Source organism: Meles meles, chromosome 17 (assembly GCF_922984935.1).
Source record: "Meles meles chromosome 17, mMelMel3.1 paternal haplotype, whole genome shotgun sequence".
Lineage (NCBI taxonomy): Eukaryota > Metazoa > Chordata > Mammalia > Carnivora > Mustelidae > Meles > Meles meles.
Window position 1 is genome coordinate 59471237 of NC_060082.1, and position 26149 is coordinate 59497385.

General features: G+C 53.1%; 2 protein-coding genes across 3 annotated transcripts in view; one reads left to right on the forward strand and one right to left on the reverse strand.

Annotated features, from left to right (window-relative positions):
- Positions 1-2304: 2304 nt before the first annotated feature.
- Positions 2305-2652, forward strand: LOC123927633 (uncharacterized LOC122455338 homolog). Its single transcript, XM_045982307.1, has one exon. It carries the CDS (start codon positions 2305-2307, stop codon positions 2650-2652), a length of 348 nt encoding a protein of 115 aa, XP_045838263.1.
- A 16439-nt stretch (positions 2653-19091) lies between these two features.
- Positions 19092-26149, reverse strand: part of DESI2 (desumoylating isopeptidase 2) — a 43902-nt gene continuing 36844 nt past the window's right edge. The window contains exons 5-6 of one of the 2 annotated variants that reach the window (XR_006815572.1): positions 21786-22492; positions 19092-21152 (exon numbers count right to left, since the gene is read on the reverse strand). Coding sequence is in view for 1 of the 2 variants with exons in the window: in XM_045982954.1 (XP_045838910.1) it covers positions 22259-22492 (234 nt within the window). In the remaining variant the exon portion in view is untranslated. Of the gene's footprint in view, positions 22493-26149 lie in introns of both variants that reach the window. The other variant, XM_045982954.1, reaches the window with a different exon arrangement.

Consider the following 26149-nt stretch of genomic DNA (forward strand, 5'->3'; position numbering starts at 1 on the left):
CGGGAGGGAGGGCCGGGAAGGAGGGCCGGGAAGCTTGTGGAGTTGTTGGAGCCATCCCTTGCCTCCTAGCTGCCCGGAAGGCTGCTCTAGACAGTTCCACATCACCTCTCGGCTTCTGATGATGCGTGAGGCTGTCTGTCCTTTCCTCCCCGCTCCCCCACCCAGAGCACAGATGCTCACTGGACACCAGCTGCAGCAACCTCAGCAACAGGGGGTCCCAACACTGATGTTGGAGTCCCCAGGTCCCTTTCCTTTCAGGGTTGTCCTGAGCACGGGGTGTCTGTGGGGATCTGGTATCTCTGGCTCATTCCGCTTTCACTGTCCACGTACATGATCCGCCTGACTCGGGGCTTGTTTCTTTAGCTGCATCTGTCAGTCAGGATTGACCTTGGACTTGACTTTGTGGTGCAGGCAGCAGAAAGCTCGCACAACCTGAATATAAGAAGGAGGCACCCGTGGAAAACCCTGGAAGGAGCAAATAAAACAAAGGTGGGCTCTGTGCCGTCTCACAGAGGGAAGAGGGCAAACAAAGGCCATGTCAGGATATGCTCAGGGGCCGAGGGGACTAAAAGGCTTCAGTCCATATGACTGTGAACTGAAAACATTGCTAGAAATAAGGACTGGACAGCTGGGGACTTTTTCCTCCTGTTTTCTGCACCCGGAGTCTACACAAACATTAAATGCTGACCCTTACCCATGGGCTGTGGACATTTGGGACGATGGGTGTATTAGAAGGAGGGACACGGAACTGCTAAGGCGAGTAGCCGAGCACTCAGCAGCGGGATGGTCATTTCATATCCCGGGGCTCAAAGAATCCAGGGTTCAAATCCTTTTCCTTAACTTACAAGCTATGTTTTCCCAGGTCAGGGATTTTTACCTCTTTAGGCTTTACTTTGCTCCATCAGCACAATGCGAGTATCCACTTGGGAAACACTTCACTTGAGTTGTGGTTAAGATTGTGTAATAATCGACTCACATGCACTTACTATGTGCCCAGTGTATACCAAATACTCTCTCTGTATTATCTCACGTAATTCTCACAACACCCTCCCAGAGGTAGGATTGCTACTACCTCAGTTGTACGGGTGGGTAAGGTGAGGCGCTGAGAGGTCAAGTAACTTGCCCAAAGTTAAAGCTGGTGAATGTCGGAGCCAGAAGTCAAAGTCAGGCTTATTATTCCAGAGCTTGATCACTTACTTGTTGGGCTACCAAGAGCACAACCAACCAAACCAAAAAACAACCAAACCACACAAAAACCAAACCAAACCAAACCAAAACAACAACAAAAAACAACCAAAAAACTAAATCAAAACAACAAAATGAGAAAAATATAGAATGCTAGGTGGAGTGCTTAGGACATAAAGAACACGACAGATGCTAGCTTACTGTTCTTTTTCCCTCTCCTCCCTTGAATTTGAGAAATTGACAAGTGCAAAAATTTATATAGGAGAGCAGGAAAAAGACATTTTCTTTTTTTTTAAAAAAATATTTTATTTATTTGCGAGAGAGAGGCAGAGAGCGCCAAGCAGGGGGAATGGCAGAGGGAGAAGCAGGCTCCCGGCGGAGCAGAGCCAGAGAGAAGGGGGCTCCATCCCAGGGAGCTGAAGGCAGATGCCTAACCGACTGAGCCAGCCAGGTGCCCCAAAAGATGTTTTCTTTGTTGTATTTGTGTTTTTCGATTTTTTCCACACACACAAAAATCTTACGTCTGCAATCAGGAAAAAATCCTGGAAAAAAAAATCGATCATCATCCCACAAGAAGAGGTCCGATGAGGAGTATCAGATGCTGAGGTCTTTCCTGAAACTCCGGTTCCCCGCTGCTGGAAAGCTACAGAAGCCCCGAGACCAGTCCCCCCAAAACGACCAGCCTCAAGGGCAACCCAGGCCTGGGGCTGACATCCAAGCTGGGATCCGGTGGGGGCCGTGCGCGTGCTTAATGTGGGGGTCCAGGGCCGGGGGTGCGGGGACGGGTGCATGGACCCGGGACAGGTCCTGGAGCCGGTGCCGCCTGTCCGAGGCCAGGCCGCGGATCAGCCACCAGAGCCTCGGCCCACGGACCCCCTTCGCGGCCCGAGAGAGCCCCCGGCGTGGGGGCCACGCTCGGCCCCGGGGAGGGGGATGGGGGGCGAGGACGGCCGTGCGGGGCATTGTGGGGTCAGCGTTCGGGTTTCCCCGGAGACCGCAGACCCGAGCCGGAGCGCAGGCGGCGGCGACCCCCGGGAGGCGGCGGCCAGGACCCCTCGGCCGAGAGGTGGCCCCAGGGCGCGTGCGGAGGCCGCGTGCGAGCGGCGGCGAGGGCGCGGCATGGCGGACGTGCGGCCCGGCGGGGCCCGGCGCGGGGGCGCGCAGCTCGGGCTGGCGGAGGGTGCGGCGCGCCTGAAGCGCGGGGACGCGGGCGACGGCGGCGCGGGCTGCTGGTGCTGGCGGCGGCTGTTCCGGCGCGGCGCGGCCCGCGGCGGGCGCAGGAAGAAGGCCAAGCGCGCGCGGGGCCGGGCGGCTCCGGAGCGCGGCCTGTGGGCCCACCCGCGCCTGCAGAGGCTGCTGCAGCGGCTGGCGGCGTGGAGGAGGCGCTACCTGCGGCGCGGCGAGCGGCCCGAGCGGCTGGAGGAGATCCCGCTGCTGGTGCTGGAGCGCGCGCCGGCCGGCGACTAGGCCGCGGGCGGCCGCCGGGTCCCCGGGCCCCCGCCGCCCCCCACCCCCTACCCCGGGCGCCCCAGAGCTTCGGTTTGGTTTGGTTGGACAAAGGCGAGAAAGAAAAATAAACCCGACGTCCTGTGAATGAAAGACCGCGCGGACTCTTTGGGGTGGGCGTCCCCCGCGCGGGCGTTCACCGACGGGAAGGACCCGTCCTTCGTCCTTCGCGTCTCCAGGCTGCAGGGCCTCAGGCCTCGAGGCGGTGGGAAGCCCTGGAGGAGCTGGCGGGGGCCCGTACCCCACCGGAGCCTTGTCTCCTCCAGGGGCTTCGTACCCCCTGGGGCCCTGCACCTTCCCAAGCACCAGCCCCCCAGTACCCCCCCCCCCCCAGGTCTTGCACCCTCTAGGAGCCCCACACCCCCCTCTGCTGCTCCTTCGCGGCCGGACACCCCCAAGGGGAAGGGTTGAGAGCCGCAGTTGTCGTCAGTGTGTGGATTAAGCATCCGTTTGTGTAAGCGGATTGCTGAGCTCCTCACCCCACATCCAAGTGCTCCAACTCTGCTTTTATCTTTTGTTTCCAGGCATTTGTGAGCTCCGACCTAAGCCAACATTAGAACCGAGGTTTGGGCTTTGCCTGCAGGGACTTTGAAAACCAGCCTTGGAGATAAAAGAGCACAGGGTGAGGAGGAATCCGAGGAATCTGGGGGACCCCTGGATGGGTCTTTAATTTCTTCCTGTGCCTCATCAATAAAAGCCAGCTAATGATACTCTCCACAGGCTTGTGAGGACGGAAGTCAAATATTAGAAGCAAAAGTGCTCGGAGCACTTTCTGCAAAGAAAGAGCTAACGCGGTCAGGGTACTTACTCAACTGTTACACTGGCCTCTCCTGGGAGCTAGTCCCGGATCACTGTCCACACCTGCGGCCCTCCCTCCCGCCATGCCCCCTCCCCCCACCCGGAAACTGCCCTTTCAACCAGCAAGCCAGGAGCACCCAGCAATGGGTCCAGAGGCTCTGGCTTGATGCGGAAGTGGCCCCTGAGCTCCTGATCCCTCGCAGGGGTCTCCTGGTGCCCTTGACCTAGATCGTCACTCCCTTCAAGGAAAGGAAGTGCCGAGGATCACCACCCCTGTCCCGTGCATTGTAGTGAGAGACCAGTGGGCCGGCCTGAGAAGGGCAGAGAGAACGAGGCATGGGTCAGAAAGCTGGGGACAGGACTCTGTAATTGAGATCAGGTGCATTTTGAACTTCACTGACCTCTTCATTCCTGCCCTTGTCCCCACAGCTTGAATTATTCTGTAGGGCTGCCATAAGGGGATGCGTTTTCAAGGGGAAAGCCATTAAGCCAGGTAGCCAGCCTCCCTGTGTGTAGGGAAAGCAGTCCCCACCCACCACACCCCTACCCCCGCTTCTCTCTAGCCGATTAGACAAGGATCCCAAGAAGCCCGAATTAAAACCTGTTCTGTAGGAACAGCCCAGTGAAAACGGCCTTGCTTGGAGAGGTTCAAGATGAGGGACTTAGAAAAGGACAAACACCAATGCCTAGGTGGCTCAGTCTGTTAGGCGTCTGTCGTTGGGCTCAGGTCATGATCCCAGAGTCCTGGGATCGAATCCCGAACCCCTCAAATAAATAAAATCTTAAAACAAAAAATCAAAGCAAAAAAGGAGAAACCAGATCACTGAATCCTCCGACCCGGGAAAGCGGGCGCTGTTGTGTAATACACAGGTTGTGTTTCCTGGGCTCCTTTCAGAAAAGCAAGAGCTGCCTTAATGCACAGTGAATTCTGTCTGAGCCATGATTCGGCTGTGGCTTAGCCTTTTTGTTTTGACCGACTGTCCACTGCCCCACCATACTTCCCTTTTCAGGAGGCGAGGGAAATTGGTCTAGACTGTGCTGGGTTCATCTCCACGAACACACACAGCAACTCTATGTACAGGCACGGGGCATAACGTCCGTGTGTCAGAGAATCACTGGTGGTGTAATGGGCGTCCTCTGGTATCCACCCAATGCCACATGTTTTTGGTAATGCTGCCTGCCTGTGATCGGAGCCTCCTGGCCATGGGCCATCATGGATCCCTCCCAGGCCAAGAGAGGGGTAGCTTTGCCTAGATTTGCTGGGCTGTGGGTTGGTATCTCCTATCAACGACCAGATTCAGCAGAAACAATGGCCTTTGGGTGCTCATGCTCCCTCCTGGGGTTGGGAAGGAGTATCTGCCCGTGACACCCCATTAGGGACCCCACTCCCACTGCTCAGGAACTTGACTTTTTCATGGTAACTATTTGTACTTCTGATCTTCTGGGACTGGAGTCCCACCAGCATGTGACTCGTTCTTCCTCTTATATCCATCCTCCTCCAGGCAGGAAGCCAATCACCAGAAACACAGTTTTTCATTAGCTGGCCATTTTGGGTGGTCTTCTGGTGCAATCCCCAAACCCTCCATGTGTCTCTGGGGAAGGACCTCAGCCTCCTGAGCAGTCCCACACTCTGAGCTCTGGGCGGTGGCGGCCAGCAAAGAGGACAGCTCGTGGTGGGACTGGGTCTTACTGGGACGATCCGCAGTGCTCGGGGTTCTTGGAAAAGAGAGTTCCAGATGGTGAAAGAGAAGGGGTGGGGCACTGTATATTTCGGTCACCCTTGATGAGCCCAAGAGGAGGAGCCTCAGCTCTGTGAATAGGCCAATGTGCTCAGTGTTCCAGAAGCTTCCCTCTGCCAGGGGCTCCAAGGAATGTATAGAGGACTAGGCATGCCCCACAAGGGAGCGCAGTGAGATTTAAGATGCCCTCCACCCCAGTCTGATTTCCACGGGTTCAGGTAGACCTTACTTTGCCTTTATACAATATATTTCTGACCACTACTACATGAGTTGAATCATTTTAAAAAATTATTTTTAATTGTAGTAAAATACACATAATATTGACCATCTTAACTCTTTCTGCATTCAGTGGTATTACGCACGTTCATGTTTCCTAGTTATCAATATCACCCAGTCCAGAACTCTTTCCATTTTGGAAAAGTGAAATTCTGTGCCCATTAAACAATGACTTTCCCTGCCCTCGCTTCCCCGAAAACCTGGCAACACTATTCTGCGTTTTGTCTCTCTGAATTTGACTCTATCATATCAATGGAATCGTACTATTTGTGACAAACCACCATGACAGGTTTATTTTTTTATTACTTTTAATTCCGGTTAGTTAGCACAGCAGTGACATGTTAACTTCAGGTGATCAGTGTAGTGACTCTACGCGTCCATACACCACCCAGTTCCCTCCCACCTCCCCTCACTTGGGCTGCTTCCATATCTTGGCCATTGTAAATAATGCTGCTACACACATAGGGTGCATGTATCCCTCTGAATTTGTGTCCTTGTACTCTTTGGGTAAATATCCAGTAGTGAAATTCCTGGAATGTAGGGTAGTTCTATTTGTAACATTTTGAGGAACCCCCATATTGTTCTCCACAGTGGCTGCACGGGTTTCATTCCCACCAACACTGCACGAGTCTTCCTATTTCTCCACATCCTCACCAACACCTGTTGTTTCTTGCGTTGTTGATTTTAGTGGTTCTGACAGGTGTGAGGCGAAATCTCACTATCGTCCCGATTTGCATTTCCCTGACGGTGAGTGGTGATGGGCATGTTTGGAAGTATCTGTTGGCCATCTGGATGTTTTCTTTGGAGAAATGTCCCTTCATGTCTTTTAATTGGATTAAAATTAATTTTTAATTGGATTACTTTTCAGGTGTTGGGGTTACAAGGTCTTCAGATATTTGGATACTAACCCTTTATCAGATAAGCCACTGGCACATCTCTTCCCCATTCCATAGGTTGCCTTTTAGTTTTGTTGATTACTTCCCTACCTGTGCAAAACCTTTTTTATTTTGAGTTCCAATAGTTTATTTTTTCTTTTGTTTCCCTGGCCTCAGGACACATGTCTGGAAAAATGTTGCTATGGCCCATGGCAGAGACATTCCTGCCTGTGCTCTCTTCTAGGATTTTATGGTCTCAGGTCTCACATTTAGGTCTTTAATCCATTTTGAATTTATTCTTGTGCATGGGGTAAGAAAGTCGTCAGTTTTATTCTTTTGCATGTTGCTGACCACTGTTCTCAACACCGTTTGTTGAAGAGACGGTCTTTTCCCATTGGATGTTCTTTCCTGCTTTGTCAAAGACGAATTGGCCAAGTACTTGTGCGTTTGTTTCTGGGTTTTCTGTTCTTTTCCATTGATCTATGTGTCTCTTTTGGTGCCTTTACCATACTGTTTTGATCACTACAGCTTTGTAATATAACTCAAAGTCTGGAATTGTGATGCCTCCGGCTTTGCTTTTCTTTGTCAAGATGGCTTTGGCTATTTTGGGTCCTTTTTGGGTCCATATCAGTTTTAGGACCGTTTTTTCTAGTTCTGTGAAAAACGCTGTTGGTATTTTGATAGGAATTGCATTAAATGTGCAGATTGCTTTGGATAGCACAGACATTTTGACAATATTCTTCTAATCCATGGGCATGCGATGCCTTTCCATTTCTTTGTGTCACGTTCACTTTCTTTCATGAGTGTTCTGTTGTTCTCAGAGTACCCTCTTTGACCTCTTTGGTTAGGTTTACTCCTAGGTGTCTTATTATATTGGCTGCAACTGGGAATGGAATTGTCTTAATTTTTCCTTCTGCAGCTTCGTTACTGGTGCACAGAAATGCAACAGATTTCTGTGTCTAGAATTTGTATCCTGTGACTGGACTGCATTCAAGCAGTTCTAGCAGTTTTTTGGGTGGAGTCTTTCAAGTTTTCTATATAGGGTAAAATGTCATCTGCAAATAGTGAAAGTTTTACTTCCTCCCTACTGATGTGTATTTGGAGACTTGAAACCTTGAACTCAGCTCCTGGCCTGTGCCTAAGGCTGGGGCCCCGGGGACAAAGCAGCCCTCCTGGGAGTTCCCGTCTGGAAAACCTCAGGGCCGTGGGAAGAATTTGCTGTTTGTTCTGGCCAACACCTGAAGACAGGCCCTTGACCTGCCTTTCTTAGAACTTGTGCTAAAATGGGATTACAAGTGTGAATTGCTCTTTTGTCCCTTTGAGATGTCTGTATAGCTCCTCAGACAGACCAGTCTCTTTCTCAAGGACCTGAGAGCCATTCCTCTGACGTGGAATCCGCGGGAGCTGCTGGCTCAGTCTCCCAGACTGTGTGGGAGGAGAGACTCCTCACTGCCGGGATGGTCAGCTCGCAGACTTGACTGGCCGGATCACATTTCCACTGACCAACCCTTTGTCATTCTTCACTTGAGGCACCCCCCACCCCTTGTTCTCCCTTAAAAAGCCCGGTCGCTTCTGCACAAATGGAACAAGCTCTTTGACCCCAGCCCGCAGAGGCTGGGCGCCGTTGCTCAATGGTCTCCTTTTTCGATTATGGATGGATCTACGGACAGAGAAGTGGTATCGACCTGGACGCCGCAACTGGGGTTTCAGTTCAGAATCGGACTAGTAAGAAGCCTGTGCTCCGTGCTGAGTACCTGGAAAGGGCAGTCAGATCGACTCACTATTCTGTTTTCCTAGCAGAGCCCTAGACTTTCACTCCTAGTCTCCGCCTTCGCCCTCAGGGGCTCTGGGGGTGGCAGGAGGCGGGAGGGAGGAACGTTAAGACTCTTTCTCTCACCTGGGAAGGAAATGTGCAGCCCAGGCGGAGATGCTTATCTCCATATTCAAAACAGAAGCCTGTCAGCAGCAGCCAGAAAGGGAGGAACACGGTCTTTTTAAATCCCAGAGCTGTGAGCTCCTGGGATAGGAATCCAGCTGGGCACGTTGTCCTTGACAGTGGCGTTCGGCTCTCACGGGTACACGCTTGTTTGCCACCGAGCATTCATTTCTCAAGCTGCTTGGTAAGAGTATCCCACGTTTCCTTTGGGAACCGTCCCTCTTCCCCAGTCTCGGCCATTAGTTTGCTAAAGGTTGACCCTACTCCCGGGTCCAGGGATGGGTTCCAGCTGGTTTTACCAGTGGTCCCCAATCCTGGCTGCACACAGATTCTGCGCCCAGAGACTCCGGTTTAATCGTTATGGTTAGGACGAGAGAGAGGGTAGAGAGAGCAAGAGAGCGTGAGTGTGGGGGAGAAGCAGAGGGAGAGGGAGAAGCAGGCTCCGATGTGGGGACTCGATCCCAGGACCCCAGGATCCTGACCTGAGCCAAAGACAGACACTTAACCGACTGAGTCACTCCGGAACCCCAGTGGGCTTTATTTTTTAGAGCAGGTTTAGGTTCATGGCAGAATTGAGTGGAAAGTACAGAGCTCCCAAATGTGCCTTCTCTGCCCCCCGCCATCGCTTCCCCTCTCATCAGCATCTTCCGCCAGAGTGGAATATTCATCAGAGTCGCGGACCCTAAACAGACACCTCATTTTATCACCAGAGGTGATAGCTTACACTACGGTTCGCTCTGGTGGTCCACATCCGGTGGCTTTGGACAGTGGACAATGACATGTGTCCATCAGCCTGCTATCATCCAGAGTAGGTTCACTGTCTTAAAAACTTTCGGATACTCAGGGGCGCCTGGAGGGCTCAGTCAGTCAAGCCTCTGCCTTCAGCCCAGGTCATGATCTCGGAGTCCTGGGATCGAGACCCATGTCGGGCTCCCTGCTCTGCGAAGAGTCTGCTTCTCCCTCTGCCCCTCCCCGCGCTGGTGCTCTCTGATGATGTCTCTATCCCTATCTCTGTCTCTCTCAAATACATAAAATCTTTTAAAAAAGCTTTCTGGGGCACCTGGGTGGCTCAGTGGGTTAAGCCGCTGCCTTCGGCTCAGGTCATGATCTCAGGGTCCTGGGATCGAGCCCCGCATCGGGCTCTGCTCAGCAACGAGCCTGCTTCTCTCTCTCTCTCTCTCTCTGCCTGCCTGTCTACTTGTGATCTCTCTCTGTCAAATAAATAAATAAAATCTTAAAAAAAAAAAAAAGCTTTCTGATATTTAAATATTTATAAAGGCGGGGTTTGCCTGGCTGGCTATGTCAGAAGAGCATGCAACACTTGATCTCAGGGTCATGAGTTCAAGCCCACACTGGGTGTAGAGATTATTTAAATAAATATTAAAAAAAAGAAGAATTTTCTGTGCTCTCCCTATTCATCCCTTCCTCCCCACAGATTCCTGACAGCCACTGTTTGTTGTTGTTTTGTTTGTTTTTACTATTGCTGTAAGTTTGCCTTTTCTACCATGTCACATAATGGGAATCATACAGTATCTAGACTTTTGAGATCAGTTTCATACGCATTGTTAAGACCCTTCGGTTAATTCCAATATGCAGCCCTAGTGGAGAGTCTCTCTGAAGCCAATTAGCAGATTCGATTTTGTGGCTACTGCTGAGTTCAGGGACGGGAAAGTTTCCCTAGTGGGTCTATCTAGTCAAGATAAACCTCAGAACACAGGTTCTTTTCTGTTGGCTCCAAACAAGGGACCTGTACCCTGATAGCAGCTGCGGCTACAGTGACATCGCAAGGAGAAGGCCTGTCTCGAGGAGGCGGAGCTAAGAAACGCGGAGACGTTGGGTCTGGCACCTCTTATGAGCCTCGGTAGGAGAAAGCCATGCACAAAGCCAGATGGAGCCCTGGGCCCTTTTAGATGGATGAGTCGGGATGCTTTTGGCAGCCGTATAAGAAAGTCAAATCAAAGTAGCATACAAATAGGGACATTATCTCACATTATAAGAAATCCCTAGGGAGACCGGTTCCAGGTTTGGATGATCAGCTCAGCAGAGCGTCAAAGCCCCAAGTTTGTGCATTATTCACGCTCTGCCTCTCCTTGGTGCAAGGCTCTGCCTTTAGGCTATTGGAGGCAAACAATCCCCATGCGCCTTCCAGGTATAACAGTCCGAAAAGAAGATTGCATCTTGCAATCTTCTTCATAGGAGGAGAAAGCCTTCTCAGAATCCCTCCAGCTGGCTCTCCTCCTGTCGCAGTGGCCAGAAGGGAAGTGTGTTACCGTTCACGGCCAGCACCTCGGCTTTACCTCCAGCCTGGGGAATACGGTCTAGAGAGTTGAATGTCTGAATGAAACTGGAGATTTGGGACCCCAGTTCCCTAAGGAGAAAATTGTAGAGGTGAAGGAAGATGAGGGATAGAGAGGTGGTATTTATTGCTCTCCCCCTCTCACCCCTCCTTAAGCCGATGTGCCAGTTTAAGTATGGTTGGCCGCCCCAAGTTAGAATCCCCTGGGGAGCCGGATAGAAATGCACATTCCCGGGCCCCATCTGGGTCTGCTGACTCCGCCTATTTGGAAGCGATGCCTGTGGGAATCTGTGTTTTAAGCTCCCAGGTGATTCTTGGGTTCACAGTTTGGGGAGTTTGCAGAAGGGTAAGAGCTGCCGGGTGGGGGCACCGCTGGGAGCGTCCTCTTCTCTCTCCCAGCCCCGTCTCCTGGGCTGTGCCAGAGTCTGCCGTGGCCCCTGAGGCCAGACCTGGAGGAGGAAACGGACACTGAGAGGGGACGTGAACTTATCCAGCGGGTCGTGCTGTCTTCTCCTGTTTGCACCGGCAAACGGGACTCTCGGTGGAGCTCCGGAGGCGCCAGCTTCAGGCCCCTCGCTGGTCCGGCTCCAGAGTCCAGGTGGGGAAGGAAGCCAGGTGCTGAGCAGGAAACTTTTCCACGCAAACGTTTCAGGGAAACTGCCTACAGTGATCTTGAAAAACAAAACAAAAACAAAAGACCCAGAAAGCTCCAAGACTCATTTATTCTAATTCCTTTTCTCCTTCCAACTCCATGGGGACGTGGATGGTATGTAAACGGCACGCCCTGCCCCCCCTCCACCCCCATGCACCAGCGGCCGGGGAGGGGCGCTAACTCAAGGCTGTCTCTTGCTCCAAAGCGCCCTTTTGCAAATCAGCACGTGGGAGAGGAAGGGCCACCTTGGCACAGTGGTGGCTCCAAGTGCACCCCAAGCTGGCCACCCCAAGCCAGAAGCCGAGCTTGCAGACCCAGCCGAGGTGCCCAAATGACACGGTGTATGGAGTCCTTGTGAAACCTACGAGCCCTCGCCAGAAGGATGAGCCGGTAACACACACAGGGAGGGGACAGGCGGGGCGGAAGGACCAGCCTCCTGAACCCAGGGAGACCCCCTGTTCATCAGGGAAGCCATCTGGATTCTGGGATCTGGGGGTGCGGGGCTCGAGGTTTAGGCACCGTTAGCCTCATGGAGAATCCCATTCTCTCCCTCTCTGCCCCATCAGCTGCCCCCGTGGCGAGGAGAGGCTGTGAGGGACAGAGCTGAGGACACCCAGGGTGGCTAAAGAGACTGAAGATGTTTGAGGTCATGTTCACTCTGTCGAGGTGGCCACAGCTGACTCATCAGGTAGCCTACAGAGCAGCTGGGCGGGGGGAGCTCTGAGGGCTCAGTCGGTTGAGCATCTGACTCTTGTTACTGGCTCAGGTTGTGATCTCAGGGTCCTGGGATCGAGCCCTGCATTGGGCTTCGTGCTAAGCATGGAGCCCACTTAAGACTCTCTCCCCTGCCCCTCCCCATCGCTCACACTCTCTAAAACAAAACAAAACAAGTCTTTCAGGGCACTTGGCTGGCTTGGTTGGTAGAGATGTGACTCTTGATCTCGGGGGTTGTAAATTCCAGCCCAACATTGGGTATAGACATTACTTAAAATCTTTAAAAAAAAAAATCAATTTTTTTTAAAAAACGGAAAAAAGTCAATTGCATTCATACATATGAGGAACAATGGGTCTGAAACTATAAGAGATAAAAGATATTTACTGTAGCAAAAAATGTAAGGAGTTGATGCATAAATCTAACAAAATATATGAAAGGCCTTTATGGAGAAAACTATAAACCTTTTTGAGGGTCATTAAAAATCAGTGTATATGGAGTGATGTATCATGTTCTTGGATAGACTCAACGTCATTCAGATGTTGGTTCTTTATAAGCTGATCTATAAATTCAATGGAATTTCAATAGGGTATGTGTGCGCATGCGTGTGTGTGTGTCTAACTTGTGAAGCTGATTCTGAAATTTATATGGAAAAAGACCAAGACTAACCAAAGCACTCCTGTGGTAGTTGGGGAGACTTGCTTTTCCACATACTGGGGCTTATTATAAATCTTTGCAGTTAGGAGAGCGTATCATGAGTCTGGAGATAGTAAATAGCCCAGCGGGACTAGAGGGTGCCCAGAAGGAAGCTCATCTGTGCACAGAAACCTGGTTAACAGGAAATGGGGATGGCGAACCAGGGGGTGATTGACAGGCTATTTGGTGTATTGCATTAGGGCAAACAGTTATCCATATGGGGAAAAAAAAATAGATTGGATCTCTACGTCACATACACACATACAACATACAATTCTGGATGGATTGAAGACTTAGCTGCACAAAGGAAACATTAACATATTTAGAAGAAAATGTAGGAAAATATCTTGATGATCTAAGGGGAGAGATGAATGTCTTAAGATATAAAAAATATTTACCATAGAGAACATTACTGATATTTCTGGCTGCATTTTCTTTCTTTTTTTTTTTTTAAAGATTTTTTATTTTTATTTATTTGACAAAGAGAGAGATCACAAGTAGGCAGAGAGGCAGGCAGAGAGAGAGGGGGAAGCAGGCTCCCTGCGGAGCAGAGAGCCCGACGCGGGGCTCGATCTCAGGACCCTGAGATCATGACCTGAGTCGAAGGCAGCGGCTTAATCCACTGAGCCACCCAGGCGCCCCTGCTTTTTTTTTTTTTTTAAGATTTTTATTTATTTATTTCACAGAGAGAGAGACAGCAAGAGAGGGAATACAAGCAGGGGGAGTGGGAGAGGGAGAAGCAGGTTTCTAGCCGAGCAGGGAGCCCGATGCAGGGCTGGGTGTGGGCTCGATCCCAGGACCCTGGGATCATGACCTAAGCTGAAGTCAGACACTTAATGACTGAGCCACCCAGGTGCCCCTATTTCTGACTACTTTAAAATGAACCTCAGTTTCTCCAAACACACCTGAAAGGTAATGACAGAAGAAGTCTCCAGCTGGGAGAACATATCTGTAAGACACAGAACCGTCGAAGAACAGTAGCCAGAATATGTTACTGTTTCCTACGAATCAGGGAGAAAAAGACACGTAACCTAGTAGAAAAATAGACAAAGGGTAGGACAGACATTTCACAGAAAAGGAGACTTAGCCCAGAAACCCTTAAGATTCTCAATCTTACTAATAATCAGGAAAATGCTGATCAAAAGCACACCTAGGTGCCAATTTCCGCTGGCCAGATTGATGACCAGCCCCGAAGAGTCAGTCGGTATCGGGTATTGGCCAAGGGTGTGGCGTGTCGGGAGCGAGAGTCTTCTGCTGGTGGGACTGGACAGCGTTGCAGTCCCTTGGGAAAATAATTTCGATGACCCCGTGCCGACAGGAGGACATGAGAACTTTGGGCTGGTTTGTTAAACAAGATATCTACCAGGGGCTTTGGTTTCTCCAAAACGCATGTGGCAGAGAAGTCGCCTGGAGGAAGACTGACATGCCATTTGGAACATTGTACCTAAGCCAGCGAATTCTAGGATAATAAACGTGCTAACAAGACGCAGCCCTCCCTCGGAGGTTACACTCATACGGTGCTTAGTGCTTATCCGCACTGGACACGGCAACAATTTCTAAAGTGTGGACGTCGAATGAGACCCTGCTGCTCAAACAGAGCCGCAAACAGCTATGAACATTCACATGGGTCCACTTAGAACCAGACCTTCTGCGGAACCTTCTTCCAACCACACCACTCGGACTCTTTGAATGGCTTTTGTGTCTCGAGTGATTTCCTTCCTGCCGGTTGTGTGGGCATAGGATACAGTTCTCACCTCTTTGACTTCTTCAGTTCATAATGAAAAAAAAAATTTTTTTAAAAGGCCAAGCTCTGAAATTTCATTATATAACATTATAAGAAAATAGGGTGTGGAGCTCTGTTTGGTTAGCAGGTGGAGAGAGGATTTTATTCAATAAAAGGGTAATAAGAAGAGGGCCTTGTTTCTTCTACATGAATCGAGTTGGCAGGCACACTCCCTACAACCTTGTGATTCCATTCAGGGAGAAATCTGTCCACGAGCAGCAGGAGACATGCATTATAATATTCACAGAAGCATCGCTCGTAAGGACAGTAAACCGGAAATGTCCCAGATGTCCATTAAGAGTTGAATCGAGGGGCACCTGGGTGGCTCAGTGGGTTAAAGCCTCTGCCTTCGGCTCAGGTCATGATCCCAGGGTCCTGGGATCGAGCCCCGCATCGGGCTCTCTGCTCCGCGGGGAGCCTGCTTCCTCCTCTCTCCACCCCTCGGGTGGAGCGTGTTACGACCGGGCTCTGCTGGGAAAGGGATATGCCTGCCTCGCTGCCTACTTGTGATCTCTGTCTGTCAGATAAACAAAATATTAAAAAAAAAAGAGTTGAATCGATAAATAAAATTGTGGTATATTTATAGGACAGAATACTATGCGGCAGTGAAGACGAATGAAGTATCACTACACACATCCATGTGCACGAATTCAAAATATAGACAGAATTTTAAAAATCGCAGGAGAATATTCACAGTGGGATTCCATTTGTATAACGTTTCAAAGTAAGTAAAACCAAACGACATGCTGTTTAGGGATGAATATGTGGAGGTAAAAATCATAAAGAAAAGCAAACAGATGAGGACAGAGCTCAGGATGGGGGGAGTGAGGGGATGGGTGGGGCAAGTGCCTGGCAGACGGGGGAGCGCGGGATCCGGTGGCAAGGGGGGGACTGATCTTTGGAAACAGTAAGAGACCTTCCCCACTGTGACAGGGACAATGACTCCGATGACAAATTCAGGAGAGTTTATAGTTTGGGAAATTGGAGGTTGTGAGTTAATACAAGACAGAGACACCAGGCTTTGCCCCCGGTTCCCGACATGGGGCGCCGAAACCCCTGTCAGTCCCGACGTGGTGAGAGCACGAGGAGCAACTCCCGTTCTCCTGAGGTGACTCTGCGTGGGCTCCCAGGCCGGGGCTGGTCGGCCGAAAGGCCAAGCCATGATTAGAAGCTTGGAATTCGCAGCCCTCCTCACCCCCACTTACCCAGAGGGGGGCAGGGGCTGAAGTGGAGGTGGTGATGGGTCCTGCCTGCTTGAAGAATCCTCCGTAGAAATCCCGATGGCACAGGGTTGGGAGAGCCTCTGGGTGGGGGTCGGGGTGTGTGTGGATACTTCCACGGGCGAGAGGGTGACACAGTCCAGCTCCACAGGGACAGATTTCCCATGCTCGGGACCCTCCCAGATTCGCCCTATGTGTCTCTTCATCTGGGTGTTCATCTCGTTCTCCATCACGTCCTGTAGTCCACGGTACACCGAAGTAAGTGTTTCCCTGAGTTCTGTCAGCTGCTCCAGCAAATCAGCTGGGCTCAAGGGAGGGAACCTCTGGTCGGTCGCCGAGTCAGACAGAGGTTGTGGTCACCTGGGAGCTACTATGTGTGACCGGCACCCGAGCCCTGACCTGGGGGCTGACGCCATCCCCAGGTAGACCACAGCATCACAACCGAGTTAAATCACTGGACATCCCGCTGGCGTCACACAGAATTGCGTGGGTGGGGACCTTCCCCCCCGACATGGGGTGACCAGACATTTGGGACGTGGATGTTCTGCGTGAAAGTAAAGGAGACGCACAGAGGAGGGAGCACTGGGATTCCTAATACAGGGGCAGCTGCCCCCGCTGTCTCTGTTGGAGGAAGCACACAGCGAGGGTCTCAGCGGACGTGTGTGAGGACACGGGGGACATCTGAAGTGACAGGGGGTACGGTGTTACCCGGAGCGTCAGAACCATGCGGGCCGGTGGGCAGAGATGCTAAGGTGAAGATTTAGAAGAGGGTCCGTCGCGGTGGGGACGTGGTCAAGGCTGGAGTGCCGGTGGAAGTGGGGCAGAGACCCTGCCCCTGGTTCTCAACCAGGGACCCCCGCCTACCCCCCGGGGGCAAGATGCGTGGGGATCTTTGATGTGGCAATGACCGTGGATGGGGCAGGACTGTCTGGCAGGAGGCATTGTCCCACCCCAGTGGCAACAGAGACCCGGGGGAGAAACAAGGGCCAGGGTACAGGATGGGACATCGGTGTGACCGGAGTCCCTGCAAATGAATGAGGACAGGAATGCGGGGGAGGGGAAGACAGGCAGGAGGAGGGAGAGCAGACGGAGCACTGAGGGTGCTGCTGGGAGCACCCGGGAACACGGCTCCGCGGAGCTGGTGGTTTGGGAGGGAGGAGGAGACGTGGAGGAAGCAGCAATGGCGGGTGGGGGGGACACAGTCTGGGGGCGCACCTGCAGGGGACAGCTGGGCTCCAGAGGAAGCAGAGGGCAGCAGACATGTGAAGAAGTGGAGGGCATTGGGAGCGCTTGCCTGCTGCAGCCTGGGAGTCCCGGGGGGAGGGGCCCAAGTGGCCGGGCAGGCTCCGGACGGTCGGTGGTGCAGAGTGCCGGGTGCCGCACAGACCCGAGGCGCACACAGCAGGGCTACAGTAAGACCATTTCCCTTTTCTCTTTTGTCTGGTCCACGAAATCCACTGACCTTTCAGACGTAAAGTGACTTTTTCTGCAGGGATGTTGGTCTTCTGTGGATTGTCGGCTGCCCACCAGGGGCCTCTGTGAGGGCCTCTCCATGGCGTCCACTCACTGACCCTGGGTGGGGGGAAGCAGGAGGCAGGAGGGTCCTTCTGTCTTTGATTAGGGCCGAGTCTGGCAGCCCTGCTCGCCTTAGTCTTTCTTGCTTCGGTTTGGTGACCCCAAAACCCCAAATCCCCATTTGGGCGGATAATCACATAGACAGGGCCCTGGGCGGACGGAGTAACTTCTCCTTGTCTGATTTTTCGCTGCCCTGCCCAGTGCATATCCCTTTCCCAGCAGAGCCCGGTCGTAACCCGCTCCACCCGAGGGGTCTGGCTTCTGGCTTTGCCGACCATATTCCCGGGTCCACCTGTCCGCAAAGCTATCATTGGGCTCCCTCTGTATGGTGGCAGCTTCTGGAGCATCTGAAGGTTGCTCAGGACTAGCCCCCACCAATCGCTGGGTGTTCCGGGGGAGGACGCTAGTGTGGTAGCCATTGGCTCCCCTGGCTGGGGCTGCCGAGTAGCCAGAAGCATTTGGTGGAAATAGGCAACTGCTCCCGAATGAGGGGGTCACAGAGGAGCTCCGGGTAGAGGGCTCCACTGTGCTCAACAGCATGGGAATGGAACGTTCCAGATTGGGGCCGCGGAGCCCTCCCCATCGGAACACGGCTGCAGGGCACAGGTATGCCCGTCCAGCCTCCAGAAAAGAATGCCTGCATGACCAAGTTGGGAGAAAGCCCTTCTTCTTCCATTTTTTTTTTTTTTTAAGATTTTACTTATTTATTTGACAGACAGAGATCAGAAGTAGGCAGAGAGGCAGGCAGAGAGAGAGGAGGAAGCAGGCCCTGGGATCATGACCCGAGCCGAAGGCAGGGGCTTTAACTCACTGAGCCACCCAGGCGCCCGAGAAAGTCCTTCTTAACTCCCGTTAGTTTCCCTCCTTGGCCTTGGCAAGAAGGAAACCACGCCCACTGCCCAGGGTAGGGTCAAGGTGCGATCTTCTTGGAGAGGATGTTCTTTTGGGGGGCGGGGGGGGAGGATCAAAGGGATGAGTCTGAGAGGGCTCAGCAGTTCTCTGGACTCAGAATCTGTAAGGAAATGGGTAGCTGCCTGCGTCGAAGTTACCTCTTGGACGTACAGTCGAAGCCATTCATCTTTATTAGCACGGATTTCCGCAAACTCAGAACAAGGTCAGGGTCTGGGTGGTGAGAACTTAGGGAGGGTAATGGGGAAAAGGAGCTATTGTCTCGCAGTGTATTTGGCATCTTCTCTGTAGCCAAGACCAGCTGCTTGACCAGATCTGAGTTTGGGCCAACTTGTTGGAGGCTGTTTGGAAGCTACTCAGATGGGGCAGGGGGAGGGGCGGGGGTTTTTCCCTTCGGTCCCCGCGCTTGAGGGGAGAACACATGCCTGTCCTCATTCCTTTTTAGCAGGGAGGGGGCCACCAGCAATTATTTAACTTAATTTAAGAGTTTTTGAGTTAGTGGAGGGGAATGCTACTCGGTTAGGGGCAAAAAAGCCAGCGGAGAAGGGCAGGGCCAGGCTGGACGCACCAGACAGAAGCAGAACAGGTTTATGGGGAACAGGGAGTCCGCATGCGCAGCGGCGCTTTCCCTCTGCGGGCCACGCCCCTGCCCTCTGGGCGGACAGCAGGATGCACCTGCCCTCCAGCCTGCTCTCATGGCCCGGGAGCCAACGGGCTGACACCCACTGCTGCTGTGAGGAGTGTGGCCACGCTCTCCGGCAGCTAAGGACTTGGCCCGCGGACTTGGGCTCAAGGGCAAGCACGTGGGTTCAGACCAGAGGGCTGACGGCATCCACAGGGCAGATGGGAGCCTGGGGTTTTAGGAGTCGCCGCCCCCCGCATCACAGCTGTAGTTAGAAAGCACGAGGAAACATTTCCTATAAAAGTATTTTTTAATAAATCGATGTATTTCAATGTTGTTCACATGATAGCCCAATGCTATATCAAGGTAGCAAAAGTGAAATTCCTGGTATTTTTTTTTTTAATATATATAAACACTATGAATGACAGTACATTTGCATTCAACTTCACAAGAAATGATCTTCAGGTTCATGAAGATTCTTTAACAGCTGTAACACCTCTCGAACAGTGAAGATGTGTGTGGACTGCGTAGACAAGGCGAGTCTGATGACTGAGCCGCACCCTAAGACCGAACGGAAGGGAAGGGTGCGCCGCGGCAGCGTGGCCAGCTCGCGGAACAAAAGCCGAAGGAGAAATACAACACGGATCGAAACGACCGAGTATCTTGCAGAAACGGAGCCCTAAGAAGACAACACAGATTCGAGCCCTGAAGCAGTGAGTGTGTTTCTACCCGTTTCGTGATGGAGAGAAGCCACGGACACGGAGTCCCGCAGCGCGTGCAGCGTGGACTCTTCTGGCGCGCACGATGGCGCCCATCGGCGGACCCCGGGCCTCCCCGCTCTGCCCGGATGCTGGTGAAGGGAGCCGCGCACCATTGCTGGGGTCAGAGCGGCGGCGGTGGCTGGGGCAGGCCTCCGGCGGAGCCTCTCTCCGCGCCACCTCCTGCAGTTCCAGAGGCCACTCTCAAAGCCGATGCCCCCTTCCTAGGGTTGACAAAACCAACCGACCGACCCAAGCAAGGGCACTGAAAACCCACAGAAACCAGCAGCTCCGACCCCCCCACAGTCCGTCACTGAGAAATGTGCTCCGCTTGGTTCCACTACAAAGAGCATCTCTGACTCCGCCACGTCACACGTACCCTAATGGACACGATTTTTCTGAACAGAGATCAGGCTGAGAACAAGGGGCAAGGAAGAGCTGGCTAAGTGCTGGTCCATTAAGTCCAACCTCAACCTTGAACTACAGAGGGGAACTGGTTTAAATGAGCTTCCAAAGTAAAGCCGCTTCTTTCCTTTTCAACCTCAAGTGCCACTGGCTGGCAAGCGATCTCGCACCCAGAATTTGGGCTGCTGACTGCTACTGTGAGGAGCGGCCACTATTTATTTCCACCAGGCCCCTTCACGCTATTTTTCACTCCAAATGCCGCCGATGAAAGTAAATACAACAGGACGACAGAGAAATTATTTGTGCGCCGAGGCGCTGGGCTCCGGCTAAGCACTGACGGGATGTCCCTGGCGTTCACCTAGAGGCGTCTAACGGGCGGCCACTCCTTCACGCGGGTCAGCAGCGCAGACTAAAATCCCGTCCATCTGAACGGACCGGAAACAACGGTCACCCACCACGGTATTTAAGAAAAATCCCAAGTAAACCGCCTCCGACACTTTCCACTACCCTGGCCTCTGGCGTTAGGGCTCTCCTCTGAGGGAACACACACCTGGCCAGAGTCTTAGTGTTTGACTCTAAATCTCCTTTTGAGGCCTGCAACCAAGTCCACTTCTCACAAAGACCATATACTCCTCCCCTCCTCTGGCCGCGTCTCTGAAACGAGCGCTCGGCACCCTGTGAAGAAGCGAGGGTAGAACGGCCGAGGCTTTCCTCTCCAGAAACGGAACAGTCAGAAGCGTAAATTAGGTTAAGTGGCTTCATTTTCCTCAGGTCAAAGCTTCTAACCCAAGGTTTGGTTTCCCTAGGAACAGCGTGTGCTTCAGTTGATAAAAATGAATCAAAATCAGCTGATGGAAAAGTTAAAAATGTCCTTTACTGAAAGGTACGGATCTTCCCAAAGCGCTCGAGCAAACAACCCAATCGAGCAAACAACCCAATCGAGAAGTTTATGCGAGAGGAGGTGCCTTTGAAACTAACCGTCTCTATAGAGCTGAAGTCACTGCCTCGGATTAACTTCTACGCCGCATCCAATATTCTATGTAGGACATTCATTCTTAAGGCAGAAAAATTGGATCTGACACGTAATGACTCGGCTCTTACGTCCAGGGGTCAAACTGGAAGTAGTCTGCGTACACCGAGTCCTTGCTAATGAGGACTCGTCTGCGGCTGACAAGTTCTCCCTCAGAGCAGGTTCTGTAAGAGACACATCTGAGAGAACAGAAAAAGATGACTTTTAAGACACACGAATATCTTCCAACAAAAAGTCAACGAGACTCGGTTTCCTATGATGAGGGGATGCGACTCCCATCAGGAGCCGCGGCCTCCGACGAGCTGGGTCGGGAATGGTAGGTAAGACCGCGGGACGGCGGAGTCACTCCCCGGACAGTGTTACTTCAGCCCCCGGTTCTCAAGGTCTCCTGTAACAGGCGGCCTGACCAGTAAGAAAGCAGCTGTGTATCACCTCACACGGCTACTCAGAAGGCTGTCGCTTGGACCTTCCCATCCTGTTGTCACGGCCCGGGGCGGGGGGCAGTGGATGTACGAAAATAAAGGTGAGACCCCCAACGCGTGTGCAAAAATACTCCTGACCAGCAAGGGTATCTTCAACGAAAACGACCTTAACGACAGCATCAGAGGCGTCCGAGCCAGACGGACACAGGAAGGGGCCCGCCTGCTGAGCTGGACTGGTATTTGGGACGCAAGCGCCCTCCCCCTTACCCCCCCACATCCCCGGCCTGGATCTGGGGGGGCCCGGGGAGCACGCTCCTACGAGCCGCCACCCTCGGCCCCGGGTGCTCCTTCCCCTCTGCGTCCCAAACGTGGACAAAACCAAACACGAACCTAAAAGACCATTCATAAGCAGGGGACGGTGACTCTGGCTGCTCTGGGACCTGTCGCGTGCCGGGGGGCCCCACCGCAGCTCCGGCCACCGTCGGGAGGCTACAGAGCTGGCCCGCCTCGCCTGCTGGGGCCGCGAATGTTTCCTTCTTCCACGGTGGCAGGAGTCCATGCACGATTTGTAAACAGCGATACAAAATACTGTAAACATAACTGAACAGAGCTCGTATAAAACAGAAGGAAATCCAAATTTACAAGTGGGTAAAAAAAACCAGAGGGCGGCTTCATACAAAGTTCTCCCTCCTGCGCCGAGTGATTCTTTTGATTACAAATATAATCCTGAGCTGAGAAACTGGGATGGGGGGGAGAGCCATCTTTGCATACAGAATGTCCAGAGGACGCGTGCTCTTGTACTTTTCTCTAGCTGACCGTCCCCTGTCCAAGACAGCTCTGAGGGGGAGGCTTTGGAGAAACGCTTAGAGTTTGGTGTGGCGCCCGGGCCTGGGGCCGGCTGCGGCGCTGGCCACGGAGGCGGACGCGGCGGCGTCCTCGGCCTCCTCCAGTTCGTCCTGCAGCTCCTGGCTGACACTGGACTGCAGGGCTGCGGGCGTGAGCCACTCCTTGGGGAGGCAACTCTGTAGGAAGGGGATGCAGGAGCTGAAGTAGGCCAGTCGGTTGATCCAGCGAGGAATCTCTTTCCCACAGAGGATCTGCGGACGACAAAGGGTGTCGGGTTAGGTGAGAAGGATGATGTGGGCCCGGCCCGGTGCCAGGGAGCAGGGGAGGCAGGGGTGCCCCGGAAACCTTGCACCCGGGCCTCCGGGGACACGCGGCACCTGCCTTGGGAGCCTGGGCCCTCCCGGCAGCCCCATCCCCCCCTCTCTGCGGAGCCTTGTTCGAGGAGCTCGCTTTCTGCATCTCTATCTACCCCGTGGACTTCTGTCCCTGTCCCACTTCTCCCCAGGTGCTCGCATCAGCTGAGAAAGCCCATCTCCCCAGACGGAGCCCTGGCTTCGGGAGTCCGGGGCAGGAGCGGGGGGCCGTGCTCAGGACGAGGCCAGAATGCCCGGCTGCCTTTCGTCCGCAGACTCCGCTCGGGGTGGCGGGGGCAGACGTGGGGCCGGGAGGGGGCCCTCCGGCTGACGGTGTGTGTCTCTCTGCTCACTTCCCGCCCTGACCCTGTCCTTAGGACTCCGGAGCCATAAGCCACGGGCCACCTATTTCACAGAGCAAGAATCAGGTCTTCCACAACGAACTTTACTCTTTCTTAACCCTCTTGCCTGTCTGCAGGCAATGCTGGGCTTCCTGAGCCCATGCCCCCCCCGTCCCCTGCCCCGTCCCCCTGGCGGTTTTGCCGCCAGTCACAGGCTAGGATCCAGACATCTTATCTTAGTTGGTGACTCTGAAAAAGGTGTCAAAGTATCATATGTCCAAAAATCACTAAAATATAAACAAACCAGGACCTGTAAGTTAGCAAGGTAACTTCTCTCTCCGAAGGGGTAGCCTTACCTGACAAACGTTACATTTCCCTCCCATACAACGTCTCTGACTTAACCACAGGGCAAGTCTCACTTAGGGAAGTGGTGGCATCGTTCTGACCAAATTCGATCACCTGCCAGGCAGCACGGAGAGACAGTACTTGAAGTTACTTGGGAGAGGTGCCTGGGTGGCTCGGTGAAGCGGCTGCCTTCAGCACAGGTCATGATCTCGGGGTCCTGGGATTGAGCCCCGCGTCAGGCTCCCAGCTCAGTGGGGACTGAGTCTGCTTCTCCCTCTCCCTCTGCCCCTCTGCTTGTCTTCTTTCAAACAGAATCTTTAAAAAACAAGTATGTGAGAAATGTGTCTGTGAACTTGATCTGCGGGGAAGCCGAGGTGTGACCTTACACAATACCACTCCCATCTCTCTGCTGTCAGAAACGCAGGCAAACAGGTTTTACGTTGTATTTTAGAGCTGAGATGCGCCCGGGGGGTGGGGGGGCACCCGCACAGCTGTAGGAGAGGCGCGGAGGCATGGCGAGGACCGTGCGGGTTAGCAGACAGCCACCGCAGCCTATTCCCTTCCTCTGAACTACTTCCCAAGTCCTGGTTCTACTCGATGAGTTACCTTCCTCCCAAGGCCCGGTGGTGTGGCCTGATCAGCCGAAAACATGGTATGGACAAAGACAGGCTCCTGTCCCGGTAGGGGACGGTGCTGAGACACGGCCATATGCGCGGGCTGAGTTCTCCGTGGCGGAGTCCAGTCTGTGACCAGCCCCCCAGCTCAGGAACAAGCCCCTCCCACCCCGACCCTCTCAGAAGCGTGCTGGTCCTCTGCCAAGCCAACGTCTGGAAACTTCGAGTCCATCCGTGAGTCATTCAGCATTGTGACTTGAAGTTTGCAAGCGGGGAGGGCCAGTTGTGACACTAAGTGCATTATATGTACGTGCGCGTGCCTGCTGCGGCCAGATGTAAAACACACTTCCTACGGTGGGTGGTGGTTTACGGAACAATATTACTTCAACCAGGAATTCCCCTTGTGGAAATCCTCCCCCCGACACACACTCGCTAGGGGCGAAGAGACAGACGCCCAGGGAGAGCTGGTACAGTGCCATGTGGAACGTCAGGGGCCGCCCCTGTCTTGTTCTAGATCTTTCCCCACCGTGTACAACGGGCACTGTGGGCCTGTCGCCTTCGGCCTTTGTTGTGGTGAGGTAGTTCCCGCTCTACCCACTTCACCAAGAAAAAGTTATCATAAGCGGATGTTGAATTTTGTCGAATGCTTTTCTGGACCTACTGAGATGATCATAGGATTTTTATTTTTCACTTGAAGGTAGCGTATCACACTGACTGATCTGCAAATGTGTGTCCCTGGGAAGAGTCCCACCCGGTCCTGGTGTAGAATCCTCGTAATGTAGTGTTGGCTTTGGCTTGCTATGTTCTGTTGAGGGTTTCTGCATCTCTGTTCATCTGGGATGTTGGCCTGTGATTTTCCTTTTTTGTGGTGTCCTTGTCCAGTTTTGGTATCGGGGTGTTGCTGGCCTCATAGAAGGAGTTTGGAGGTGCTCTCTCCTCTTTCTTTTTTGGGGAAAAGTTGGAGATTAGATATTAAATCCTTGAATGTTCGGTAGAATTCACCAGTCAAGCTGTACGGTCTTAGACTTTTGTCTGCTGGAAGGTTTTTGATGCAATCTCCTTAGTAGTTACAGGTCTAGCCAGATTTTCTATTCCTTATAATTCAGCCTCAGAAGATAACGTTTCTAGGAATTTGTCCGTCTTTTCTTGGGTTGTCCAGTCTGTTCACAGCGTCTCTCTTACGAGACGGAGAACTTCTCTCTCTTTCATTGAACCTGAAGTATTGATTTCGGTTATACCCTTTAGGGTTCCTGGCCTTAAGCCAGTTAAAACAAATCCCACTAAGCATCAAGGCTCATTTTAGAAAGCCGGGTGGAGCCCACCTGCAGTTTTGGTACGAACCATCTTTACCCGGTCGGACGCATCATTCAGGACCTGTGTGACTCCAGCCAGTAACCCGAAGTCAGCCTGAGAGGTTTTCGGGGCTGAGGCAATGTCATGACAGGGAACACACACAAAAAGTAAAACCCCAGAGGGCACGCGGTACCCCTAGAGCAGTCCGTTTACGATGTCAGGGTACCCCAAGCAGGGCACACGGGTCAGGCAGTCCGGGTTAAAAGGTCTCTACCCAACATGCTTTGTCTCTGGGAGTGAGCACCAAGGGCCCTACCCTAGACCGAAGCTTTCTGTCCCCTCGAAGCTGGCACGCTGCCATCATCCACCATCGTGCATGGAAGAGGGGCCTCTGGGAGGCTCGGCCCTGGGGCACAGATTAGTGCACCAACCAGGGATCTGAGCGCCCCCTCACCTCTCCCGCCTGTGACCCACGACACAGGCCTCACCAGTCGCCGAATATGCCAGAGCCTTGACCTCGGACCCCCGGCCTCCAGAACGGGGAGAAACAAAGGTCTGCTGTGGAGAAGCCGCCCGGTCTGCGCTCCTGTGCTCCAGCCACCAAACGCTCGAGGAGACAGGGCTTCTGCCCAAGGGTTTCCAATCGAGCCTGGAAAACCAGCTGAATCTTGGTTTCGGAAGGTCTGCCTAGAGACGGTCGGATCCAAACAGCTGTGCGTCCGTGACGCCAGGTCATGGGCCTTGGGGGCGTAGAAGCCGCGTGCGGCGTCGTGGGCGGCAGGTGCAGGAACAGGGCAGCAGCCTGGTGGGACTCCAAGTCCTCGCAGCAGCTCAGAGAGGCCGAGCGCAGTGCGTTTCTTTAGGACAAGGGAAGGCGCGGTGTTGAAAAAGAAAGGTTATTACGGCCGCCCCCTTCTCTCCTCCCGAGGGGCTGCGGTTTGGGGTTTCTGTCTGTTCTTCTT